This window comes from Pteropus vampyrus, unplaced genomic scaffold (assembly GCF_000151845.1).
Source record: "Pteropus vampyrus isolate Shadow unplaced genomic scaffold, Pvam_2.0 Scaffold50, whole genome shotgun sequence".
Lineage (NCBI taxonomy): Eukaryota > Metazoa > Chordata > Mammalia > Chiroptera > Pteropodidae > Pteropus > Pteropus vampyrus.
In genome coordinates, this window is record NW_011888831.1 from 6,864,892 (window position 1) to 6,877,115 (window position 12,224).

The 12,224-nt window shown below is 53.0% G+C and overlaps 1 protein-coding gene across 3 annotated transcripts in view; it reads left to right on the plus strand.

Annotated features, from left to right (window-relative positions):
- The window catches only part of FLOT2 (flotillin 2), a 15,434-nt gene extending 4,221 nt beyond the window's left edge, over positions 1-11,213 (plus strand). Inside the window, exons 2-11 of one of the 3 annotated variants that reach the window (XM_011359941.2) lie at positions 1,076-1,157; positions 4,187-4,277; positions 7,356-7,479; positions 7,918-8,036; positions 8,155-8,268; positions 8,366-8,485; positions 8,574-8,788; positions 9,200-9,383; positions 9,676-9,825; positions 9,939-11,213. In XM_011359941.2, coding sequence (XP_011358243.1) covers positions 1,076-1,157; positions 4,187-4,277; positions 7,356-7,479; positions 7,918-8,036; positions 8,155-8,268; positions 8,366-8,485; positions 8,574-8,788; positions 9,200-9,383; positions 9,676-9,825; positions 9,939-9,977 — 1,238 coding nt within the window. In that variant the 3' untranslated portion in view covers positions 9,978-11,213. Of the gene's footprint in view, positions 1-1,075; positions 1,158-4,186; positions 4,278-6,261; positions 6,353-7,355; positions 7,480-7,917; positions 8,037-8,154; positions 8,269-8,365; positions 8,486-8,573; positions 8,789-9,199; positions 9,384-9,675; positions 9,826-9,938 lie in introns of those variants that run through there. The other 2 variants (XM_011359940.1, XM_023530561.1) reach the window with 2 other exon arrangements.
- The last annotated feature ends 1,011 nt before the right edge of the window (positions 11,214-12,224 follow it).

Consider the following 12,224-nt stretch of genomic DNA (forward strand, 5'->3'; position numbering starts at 1 on the left):
ATACTTGAGACACTCTGTGATCTCTCCCCAGTACCCCTCCACCCCCACCTTGTTCCCTGCCATGGACCCTCATGGACACGGTACCTCAGCTACTACTCTGTGATCTCTCCCCACTACCCCTTACCCCTTGGGAGGCAATAATCTAAGGCTTTTCTGAAAATCCAAGTTTGTGAATGCAGAAATGATGAGACCCACTGGCTTTTTTCCAAATCACATTTCCTTTTTTTTTTTTTTTACTATACAAATCACACTTCCTTTGAATCATGTTTCCTGTACATATCTGCACTACAAGTGAACTGCCACTCTAGCTTTTATGAAAGTTTTCCTGAACTTGATGAGTAATTTTGGCATTGACAAGAGAGTTTGCAATAAGAATTTCAAGACTTGATTTTTCTCCTTTCTGTGCAGAGAGCATGCTGAACATGTCCACAGCATGAATCTGGGGCCAGGCCAGATTCAACATTCTGTTTAGTGGATAGTTTCCAGGAATCACTCCCTTTTGAAACCTTTTCCCTTTTCACTTCTCCCATCGGTACCATGAGTTGGCCTTTGTTTTGAGGCCTTGCCTTCTGCATCTGCTCCCACAAGAGGAAAAGAGTCACTCTGAACCCCTGAGAATAGAGAACCAGCTTCACTAAGATGTATCTACCAGGCATGAGCAAGGCTCCCACCTTGACTCTCCTCTTTCAAGATAGGACTTGTATCTTCATTTCTGTGTCCCTGGTACAGAAAATATTCTGCTTGTTTGTTGAATGAATATCTGAATAGTTGAATGAAAGATGGAAGTTTTTTCTACTCACTCCTGCCCACTGACTTCTTCTGCTCCCTGAAAGCACTTACATTCTGAGCTACTCACTGGATTTCTTCCTTTTTATGCAAATTGTTTGTCTACCAAACTAGATTCCCAGGCCCTGAAGGGCATGTCTCACATTTCTGACCATGTAACTCAGCACCTGGCAACCCATAGAGGGAGTTGTCAAGTATCTGAGCAGATAAAGGCCCAGGGTTGTTGGACAAATGCGGGTAGACAAACACAAGAGCTGACTAACCAGCAGTACTTTGCTTTGCTTTCCAGGGGGCTGTTGTGGTTCAGACTATAAACAGTATGTGTTTGGTGGCTGGGCCTGGGCCTGGTGGTGTATCTCCGATACTCAGAGGTAAGTCCGGGGGGCTCTGGAAACTAGTATCTTGGTGGACAAGGGAGAAAAAGGTTTCTAGCCTTTTCCCTTCACTCCACAGGTCAGCTAGAGCATCTGCCACTTGCCACATTTCATTCTTGGGGTGGGGGGTCTCCTAAGAAGCAGACAGAATGGGTCGCTCAGGGATGCTAGAGGTCTGTCTATGGGCACCTCCTTAGTGGATGTGCTTTTTTCCACTGGAGGCATCACTTCTGTCCCAGAGAATTCAGATTCCTGCCCAGGCAGAATCCTAATGCCCTGATTCTAGTTCAAAGTTATTCATGAAGCCTTAATTATACACCCTGTTTGGAGTGGGTTTGGGAGGGAGGAAAAGCTGAAGGGACCTCTTACGTGCATCCTCACTTGTGCAGGCTCTGAGACAATGCAGGTAGAGGTAAATAACAGAGAATGAATTTACAGTCTGAAGTGGCTCTGTGACAGCAGCTGGTTAGAGACCAGGGGTGGGGATCTAAGGAATTGGTAGCAGGGCCAGGCAAGAAAGGTCTGGACCTCTTAAATCAATCTGGAAAGACTAGAGGAAGGGATATTTTAGCTCCCCAGAGAGCCCACCACCAAGCTGTATCTGCAGGCTACCCCAGAGCTCCTGGTAGAGCCAGGCTTGGCTTGGACCTTTCCTGTCACCCTCACTGCCTACACAAAAGGAGATGAGACATGCCAGCCACCTTTCCACCATCACCCCCTTCCTGATTATGGAAGATGGGGGAAAGGGCCCAGATCCTTCTAGTCCAGGACCCAGGCAACAAGGGCAGCAGAGCTGTGAAGGTGTGCACATGTGGGGGGCATGGGCTATCATCCTGAAGGGGAAGTGATGGAGATTCCAGTGGAAATCCCCCCCAGCCTCAGCCCTACCAGTCAGCAGAGAGGAGCCCCATGACTTCACTGAGCTGTTAGTGCTTGGGGCTCCAGGGAGTCTGAGGGTGTTGGCTAGGGTCAGGGGCATGGGAAACATGTTACACTTTTTAACTTCACTGATTTCCCAGTAACCTCCCTCCACTCTCCCATCTCTCCCTTCCTTTGTCTGAGTGGAGGGATCTTGGGTAACTCTTCTGGCCCAAGGCCGGAGTGTCACAAAGTAATACTGGTCACAGCTTTCTCTCAGAAGGCTCCTAGGCACTCCTGAGTAGTCCAGTTGGTCTGTCAGAAAACATGGGGCACCCTCTCTAGAGACACTGCCACCCTACCCCACATGCCATGCAGTCCTGGGATGACAGAATATCTTGTCCAGAACACCTTGACATACAACCAAGCCTGGAGAGTTTGCCGCTTGCCCAGAGACCTATCCTGCATGAGCTTTCACTGCTAAAACAACAACCCTGCAGCTCCACATTCTTGGGCCCCGCTCCTGCTTCTTGCTCCAAGAAACAGAGCCCCAAGACAGGGCCAAGCTGCCATGACAACAGATTTGGAAGTGAGGAGTGGAGGGCCTTGTACCTTGCTCTAGGAAACTGATCTCACACACCCAGGCTCAGCATCTTCCCCCTGGTCCCACTTGCTGGGCAGTCTGAGTCTACAGCCCTTCCCCTTCTTGGACCCTGTCCTGGGGGCAGCCCCTTCCCTAGTCTGCTTGGGGGACATCCCCACAAGCTGAGGCCTTTATTTCCCTAGGCTAGCAGGAACCTCTCAGGTCAGAGTAGAGGCTTCTAACCCAGCCTGGATCCTCACCTTCCCTTTTGAGGTACTTTCCACAGCCATCCTACCTTTCACCCACCCTTAGTGTCAGCCATTCTTCTCCAGGCTCAGTGAAGTCCCTCCTGCTGCACTTTGCTGTTGCATCCTATACTTTCATGAGGCCTGATGTAGGCACCTCTCTCCTTGCCTGAGCAATTCCTCTACCTCTGGCATCTGAGCTGCAGCCTCCCATCTTCCCTCCTTCCTTCCCTCCCTCTCTCCTATTTCCCTCTTTCCTCCTTTCCCAGAAGAGAGGTTGGTGGGTTCCTGTCTGAACCAGGTCTAGAGTCCTCTCAGGCCCATGGGTGCTTAGTGGTAGGGGCTTGAATGAAGGCAGCCTTTTGCACATCTGCATGGCCACAGTCCCCAGGGCTGGCATGTACGAGTTGAGGTGGGGGTCCCCTTTTCCTCCAACCCACCTGCTTCTCCAGCCTCAGTCTCTGTCCTTCCTTTCTCTGGTTCAGGGAAGCCTTCCACGCTGTTCACAGCCTGGCCTCTGCCTGGACCACTGCCCTACACACACACAGTCATGCACACACGCTGCTCTAGGGAGGCTCAGCTGGGGTCAGCCAAGTAGCTTTGAGGCACCTTATTTTCTTTGCCATGACTCTCTCCTCTGCCTGTGCCCAACATTGGAAATTCCAAAGTGAATTACTCTGTCATCTCCCAGGGTATGTCATGTCCCTGTGAATATTCTGGCAGGGGCACACTTTCTCCCCCAGCCTTCCTTGACACACCACCACCCCAAAATTAGAAAATCCAAAATTTTCTTTGGGCTTTTCTGGCCCTAAATTGTCTTCTTAGTGACATGTAGCACAGACCTTGAGAGTGTGTGCCCCAAGCAGATTCGGTATTTGCTGTGGCTCATCAATCCCCAGAGTGGCCGCTACCTCCCAGTTTCTGAAAACACAGGTTTGCCTGTGTTTGGAGGGTGGACTTGAAGCTAAGTCTCTCAGATCATGCCAGAAACGTCCAAGGAAAGAGAAGTGATGAGCAACCCGGGTGCCCTGCACACAGGCCTCCTGACCTCAAATCACAGACCCAGGGCATCAACAGGCTTTTCCTCCAGCCCAGCAGCTCCTCCTTGGAAGGGTATGGGGACTAGAGAAGAGACCCAGAGGCCTCAAGCCAGCAAAGACAGGTCTTTGTCCCCCTACAGCCCTAGGCTGCGCTGGTAGTGGGGGGCTGAAATATGGAGAGCAACCCTGCCCCCAGGCATCAGGCATTGGTGCTTATCTGGTAACCACTGTGTGTATTTGCTGTGTCCCCTCCTACCCCTTCCTGTCCCTGCCTCTCCCTACCCCATGGCTGCTTCTCAGACTGTCTCTGGAGGTTATGACCATCCTGTGTCGCTGTGAGAATATTGAGACGTCGGAGGGGGTCCCGCTATTCGTAACAGGGGTTGCACAGGTAATAACCCACCTGCTTCCTCCTCTGTGTCTAACCTTCTCTCTTCCTGCCCTGTGGGGCCTAGCAAGAAGGAGCCAATGGACTCCCTTCCTAAGAGTATGCCTCCCTCTCCTCTGCTTCCACTTCTGCTGCTCTGGAAGCTCTGCCAAAATCTACCAGTGGGTATCCTTAGATGCCAAGCCTAAATTGGGAGTAAGTCGAGGCAGGAGACACAGGCCCTTATGTGACAGAGCTGAGCTGTCTGGGTGGGGAGGGTTCAGTCCTATCTACTGCTGAATTCCTAGTCCTCCAGGTACCATGGAGCCCCTTGCTAGCCCCTTCTCCAGTGTCAAGCCCTAGCCCTCCTCCTTACAAGGCCAGAAGATGAGTCTTATGGGGAGTTCTGGTCACCAAGCCCTTTGGCCCCCTTCAACCTCTTTGACAGGCCTGAGCAAGAAGAGCCTTGGTAATTCCCTGCCCCTAATTCTTTGTTGAGAGGCCTTTGAACAGATTTCTTGTCACTAGGCTTCAGTTTCCCTGTTGTGAAATGAGAATGATGCCTTCTCTGTGCCTTGTAGGGATATTGGAAAGACAAGTAAAACAATATGAGGGCACTTTGGGATATTTGGGACAGAAGTGCTAGAGAAACCCAGGCTTTATTACGAATACGATCTTACTTTGAAAAGCAAGTGACCTGGTATCTCACTCTTCATTACCATGTAGCAGTAGCTGGTGAAATCCATTCTTAAGCCAGAGCATTTCGTAACTCTGGGTGCTAATGTGTAGGTTCCCATCTTCATTGCTTCATTCATCAACTCTCTGTTGAGTGCCTTCTCAGTTCCAAGCACTACGAATGCTGGAGTGAACATCAGAAAGGCCCTGCCCCCTCAGAGCCTGCATGCTGGTGGGTCCCCAGGCTGGAAGAGACCTAAGTGTCGCCTTACCTCTTGCCTTACCATGCATGAAATTGCCCTTCAGCCTTCTCAGGCAAAAACTCTACACCACCACTCCCTTCCTCACCCATCCTGCCATCTAATCAGGAAGGGGACTCCCATCTCATCTGCCCCTTGTAGCCGTGGGAGGGCAGGCTTCCGCACAGAAGTCTGAGAAGCTCAGAGCACCTTGCGTGGAATGGGCAGAGCCCTGGCTTTCTTTGGCACCCATCTAAAGCAGCCCTATTCCCCCTCCAAACACACTACTCTACTTGAAATAACTGCAAATGCCCAGGTCCCTTTTAAGCTTGGTGATATGGACCCTTTAAGCCTCAGACTGTCTGGACAGAACAAGTCTTTCTATGGTTAGTGCTCCTTGGACAGGAAACTCTGGTGTGGCCCCAGCCTTCATTCCCCACTTGACCACCCCTGGGGCCAAACCCCTGAGGGTAGGCTTCACACCTTAGCCTGTTGCCAAGTAGAGGGACTATGAAGCACTTATCTGGCAAGGGGCAGATGCAGAATCACTTCCTCTTGACCCAGCAGTGGACATACTCCCAGCTGGCCAGGCCACCAGGCAGAGCTTTTCTAGGCAGCTTCCTGGAACATCCCAGGGTGCTGAGCAAACCCGGGGATCAGATGAGGGCCCCCAAGAGAAGTTTAGCTGGCACCCTTGGACAACTTAAAGAGCACAGCCTGGAGTACCAGCACTTACTTGCTATCCCAGGATACACACACAGCTACACCTGGACTCTTCCCCAACCCCTCAACCAGACCACTGCATCAACTTCTTCTCTACTTCCTTTTCCCAGTCTTCAAGCCAAGCTGATTTGAACAGAGGACATGGGTAGCATGCCCATCCTCCTTCCTCTGGAGCCACCAGCACTCACCCTGCCCTGCCTTCCCACCTATCTCCTCACATTCTCCCAACAACCCCTTGGGGAATCTTCCCCACCCTCCTCCACAACAGGACCCCTGGCCCATCCCAGCCGGAGCAGTGAAGTATTGGACTCTTCCCACACCACAGGCCCTGGGCCCCCAGACCCATGTCCCTGTTTTGCATTTCTTGGCAGGATTTCCCTAGAGATTATGACGTTGCAGCCCCGCTGCGAGGACGTAGAGACGGCCGAGGGGGTAGCTTTAACTGTGACGGGTGTCGCCCAGGTATAGTAACTCAGCAGCCCCACGCATGACCGTTGAGCTCCCTCGTCCCATGCTGGGGTGGGGGGGAGGGGAGGAGAGGACAGCAGCCAGAGGCAGTTTCTCTCCAGCACCCCTGCCCCCACCCCCCTTCCAAGAGAGGGTCATTGCCACTGGAACATGCTCACTCGGCCCTTGGCCACCCAGCAGGACTAACAGATACCCACTTCTCTCCTCAGCGGGCTCACGAGGGACAGAACCAGTGCTGAGGGCTCCTGTCTAACTAATCCCACCCCATTCTTTGCAGGTGTCGGAAATGCCAGGCCCCAGAATCCAAGCTTTTCCTGTTGCCTGGGTAGGGGGCTAGAGGGGTGGAGACCAAAGGGTGAAGCCAGGTGAGGCAGAGCAGCTCTGGGCTCTGGAGTCAGAGGTTGCATTATATTCCTGGCTCAGTGCCTGGGTGAGGGGCTTTCCGCCCTACTCCACCTCTCGACTTCATGGGGTAGACAGATTAAACCATGTTTTAGGCCTCTGGTGAGGGGGTTGTTGGCCTACTACCTTGGGAAGGAAAGGCAGGAAGATGCCTACCCTCGGTGGCAAGCCCTGGACCTGTTCCCTGTTCTGTCCAGGTCCTCTTTCCTAGTCTGTCTCTCTGTCCCTATTGCTCATTGTCCTTTTTATGTTCTCTGCCCCTCAGTCTACAGGTCTCCCACCTGTGGGAAGCCTGGAACGGAGGATTTGGCTAATGAGGGAAAAATGAGTGGGCTGGAGGGGTTGGGGGGACGAGCCCCATATGCCCAGGAGAGAGTCCTGGGGCTGCCAGTGAGGATGAAATTTCTCTGTGAGAATCCCTTGTGTGCTATCCCCACTAGAGGCCTCAGACAGACTCCACCCCATCCCCCAGCCCCTAGGCCTCCAGGTCTGAAAAAGGAGGGGAGGGGCATAGCCACCACCCTCCGCACCTGGGTCTGGGGCTTTCATCTGCCACCCTCCAGCCTGGCTCAGGTGCCTCTGTGACCACTGGCAGGTGAAGATCATGACAGAGAAAGAGCTCCTGGCTGTGGCCTGCGAGCAGTTCCTGGGCAAGAATGTGCAAGACATCAAGAACGTTGTTCTGCAGACCCTAGAGGGGCACCTGCGCTCCATCCTCGGTGAGACTCTCCCCAGCTCAGGGACCTCCCTGCTGTCTTCGAGGAGCGTCACAGGGTCCCCAAGCCAGGGCCAGAGAGGGGTGCAGGGTGGGGCAGGGGGATCCATCAGGCCCACCAAGGTTTCTAGATGAAAAGCCAAAACATTTTCCCTGAAGTATTTCCTTTCAAAACTTCAGATGACTTGAGTGAAAGGGAGGGCATAAGGGTGGGGGTGAGGGGCTGCCAGTCTGGTCAGGCAGCTAGTACTGCTTGGAATACTTTTCTTCATCCAGCCTGGACTCTGCAGATGGATGATAAACACGGTTAAGAAGAAACCAGGAAGACCCAGATCATACTGCACAACCCCTGTATACCCTCAGACCTCTACTTGCATGCCTCCTTCTTTTCCTAGCTGGCTGGGCCCCCTGGGGAGTCAGCCCATGATCCCTCTGCCCCCAGGGACCCTGACCGTGGAACAGATTTATCAGGACCGGGACCAGTTTGCCAAGCTGGTGCGGGAGGTGGCAGCCCCAGACGTCGGGCGCATGGGCATTGAGATCCTCAGCTTCACCATCAAGGTGTGGTGGGAAGGCTATAGCCCCCTGTGTCCATCTGGGAGTGGGAGGGAGGCTTGGCAGGAGGGGCACCTTTGTGCCTATGACTGTTCCCAAGGATGACTCCCTTTTCCCTCCCCAGGATGTGTATGACAAAGTAGACTATCTGAGCTCCCTGGGCAAGACACAGACTGCCGTAGTTCAGAGAGATGCTGACATCGGGGTGGCCGAGGCCGAGCGGGATGCAGGCATTCGGGTATGTGGGCTTTCCCATTCCCAGAAACAGGGTGCTCAGGGGTGGTGGTACCATAGTTGCTAAGAGAACCCTCAGCACCTGCCCCTCTTGCTCCCAGGAAGCCGAGTGCAAGAAGGAGATGCTAGACGTGAAATTCATGGCAGACACCAAGATCGCTGACTCCAAGCGAGCCTTTGAGCTGCAAAAGTCAGCCTTCAGTGAGGAAGTTAACATCAAGGTGAGAAGCTATAAGGCCCCTGGGTTGGGGCTCATGGCCTAAGGCTTGGTGGCCAGGCCTTGACATACTGACCACACTTCTGCCACAGACAGCAGAGGCCCAGCTGGCCTATGAGCTACAAGGGGCCCGTGAGCAGCAGAAGATCCGTCAGGAAGAGATTGAAATTGAGATTGTGCAGCGTAAAAAGCAGATTGCAGTGGAGGCACAAGAGATCCTGCGTACAGACAAGGAGCTTATTGCCACGGTGCGCCGCCCAGCTGAGGCTGAGGCCCACCGGATACAGCAGATAGCTGAGGGTGAAAAGTGAGTGCTGCTGGGTATTGGGCTAGGGCATTAGTCAGGCTCCTCTGCCATGCATGCTCCCGCCTCCCCACTCTCCTGACCACAGTTTGGAAACTAGTTCCTCTGTCCCTGTGCACTCATTTTGAAGAACACGAGATTGTTGTTAGGAAAACTGACTTAGATAAAGGAGATGTGAAGACCTGGTATAGTGTTTGGCCCAGAGGGCATCCTGGTTAATTACCTTCCTCCATTTACATCTGGGAGCCCATAGCCTCTCCCTGGCCAGAGCCAGAATGCCAGGGCACCCCACTTCACAGATTCCCCCACCCGACACCTGCAAGAGCAGAGGGCTTAAGGGTTTGTGAGTCCCCAGGCAAGGCATGAGGGACCCCTGGCACTTCCCACTGATTCTGCCTGGCCTGGACTTCCTAGGGTGAAGCAGGTCCTCTTGGCTCAGGCAGAGGCTGAGAAGATTCGCAAAATCGGTGAGGCGGAGGCATCAGTCATCGAGGCGATGGGCAAGGCAGAGGCTGAGCGGATGAAGCTCAAGGCTGAGGCCTACCAGAAATACGGGGACTCCGCCAAGATGGCCTTGGTGCTGGAGGCCCTGCCCCAGGTGAGGCTCCCACCCAAGGCTGGGACTAGCTAGGCATGTGCCAGAACTTTTTGGGGCCTTTTCAGGAACACAGCAACAGGTGGATTAAATGGGGGCGTACTCAGCATGGGGCAGGAACCCTACAATAGGCATAGGCTTGTCCCTGATTCACTGGGCCTCCCGGACCATGGCTTGCAAATAGGGGCCACCCAGGCTGCTTTGGGGTTCGCGTGAGATGGAGAAAGGAGGGAGAAATGCTGAACAGAGTAGGTGGACTGAACCAACCAAGCTCTTCTCCCACCTTACATCCTAGATTGCTGCTAAAATTGCCGCCCCACTGACCAAAGTTGATGAAATCGTGATCCTCAGCGGTGACAACAACAAGGTGACATCAGAAGTGAACCGACTGCTGGCTGAGCTGCCTGCCTCTGTGCATGCCCTTACAGGCGTGGACCTATCTAAGGTGTGTACCTTGCTAGCCACGGTGGGATTACCTGGGCAGTCTGCTGGACTGACCCAAGCGAAGTGGTTGTGGGCCCCAGAGCCACGGCCTCATGGCATCTCCCATTCTTGCAGATACCCCTGATCAAGAAGGCCACCGGTGCACAGGTGTGAGGCTCCTGAAGGCCCACACCTTTCAGCAGCCGCCCGCCCCTCCCTTCAGCACCCGTTTTAATACCACAAGGACAACGGGAACGTTACTGACTCTGGTGCCTTATTTTATAGGAACCAGAAGTGCTGTGTGTTCAGGCCTTCTTTTCTCTGGCTGTTTTCCCTTCTGTCTCTGTCTCCTTTTCTTCTTCTCTACCCCACACCCTCACTTTCACTGCCACATCCATCTGGTGTGTCTCTTCCACCCTCATATTCATGTACGTATGTCTCTTCTTTTGTCTCTTTTTCTCTCTTTCCTCCTACCCACCCTCTACACTCATCATGTAGTTTAAGCTGAAGATGTTTATTATAATCACTGTCTGTCTGTGGGGGGTGGTCCTACTGCCCCTCAGAATCTTGGTGCCTTGAAGTTCTCTGTGTATCTGTCCTCCTCCCTGTGGCCCTGGCAAGAGCTCAGCATGAGTGCAAGGGGTCTGGGTAGGACAGTCCTCTCTCCTCTCCTGGCCTGGACTTCTCAACCCCAAACCGTACCCTGGGAAGCCCTCAGCCTCACCCACTCTAGCCCCTCTAGGCCTAGGTAGCTGTGGCCTACAGGCCCAGAACCATTGCCTTCACTTCGCCCCTCCCCAGCCCCAGGCCTACTGTCATACCTTACCCCTCCCCTCCCCCCAACCCCAGGGGCACAGAAGCAAGGCCTCCTGTTTATAGCAGCTCCTTCCGTTTACTACTGCCTTAGGAGGCCCCCGCTTGTGCTCAGGGAAGTCCCCTTCATGGACATGTCCCTGCTAGGTGGAGTGAGGCTTGGTCTTAGTTCTGCTAAGCCTTTCTGGGATCAAAGTCCAGCCCTGTTGGGGACTAGAAAGTCCGTAGACCTTCTTCCTGCTAGGGCCACACTGTCCTGGGTATTGGGCTGGGCCCTTCCAGCGGGCAAGGCTGTGCCAGCCCCATACAGAATTGAGTGCTGTAGACTTTCTTCCTGGCGGGAGTGACAGAATTCCAGCCATGGGGAAGCAGCCCAGTCCTCTGTCTCCTTGCTCTACTGGAGGCAGAAGAGCACAGGCAACCTGGCAGGGGTGCTTTGGGTATCCTATGGTCCCAGTCCCACACCCCTGGCCCTGGCCCTGCCCCAGCCTGTGTGGCTGTTCCTGCATGTGGATGCTGCATGTTTGGTCTGGGGCTTGGATGCTGCACTGCCCCACTGCCTGTCCCTTCTGGTAAAATAAAGATCTGTTATGCCTATGCCCTGTATTGTGTCTTCTGTGAGGGGAGAGACTGGAACCAAGAACCAACCAGGTGGCCCTCCCACATACTCCTTCATCCTGAAGGTTACACTTTTCCTGTCCTTCCCCACCCTAGCCACTGGGGGGCATCAGCACACTGGCCTTGCCCCCAATAGCATCCTGGGGCAGGGTGGCCCAAGCTGCTGAGGCCAGACCTGAGCCCTAGGAGACCTGACTCCATTGCAGGCAGAAGATGGAGGGAGCTGCCAGGTTCGCTACACCTCTGTGCTTGTCCTGAGCCCCACTTAGTAATGGAGCCCACAACTCAGGCTTAAGAGCATGAACTCTGGAGTCAGACAACTTGGGTTTAAATTTCAGCTCTGTTGTTTATTACCTGTTTATTACTTAGACAAATAACTTCATCTTTTGGGGTTTCAGTATTCTTATTCATTTTACAAATGCTGTGTGCCAGGCATTGTCCTAGATGCTGGAGAGACCGCAGTGAACAGAACAAACCCACAGCTTTTAGAGCTTACACTCAGGTAAGGGAAACAAAATAAGAGATATTAAATACGTCTACAGTATGTTAGATAATGGTGTGCACTAAGAAAGCAAATAAAACTGAAAGGAATAGGAAGTTCAGGAGGGTGAACTTTAAATTTTAGGGTATTGAAGGAAGACCGAAATGAGAAGGTAGTGTTAAAGCAAGTAAAGGAAAGAGCAATGCAGAGGAAAGAGCTTCCCAACCAAGGACCCCAAGGTGGGAGTGTGTTGGGCATGATCAAAGAACAGCAAGGAGGTCAATATGTTTAGAAATGAGTGAGTGAATGAGCAGCGGGGAAAGTGGCAGTAGATAAGGTCAGGATGGACAACCTTAATGAGGCTTGTTTTCAGGTCATGTGGAACCTTAATGGGGCCTATTTTGGCCTTTGACATGGAAACCACTGAAGGGTTTGAAAGAAGAGTGATGTGGTCTGACACACCTGAAAAGATCATTCTAGGCACTGCGACAATACAAGGGAGAAAGAAA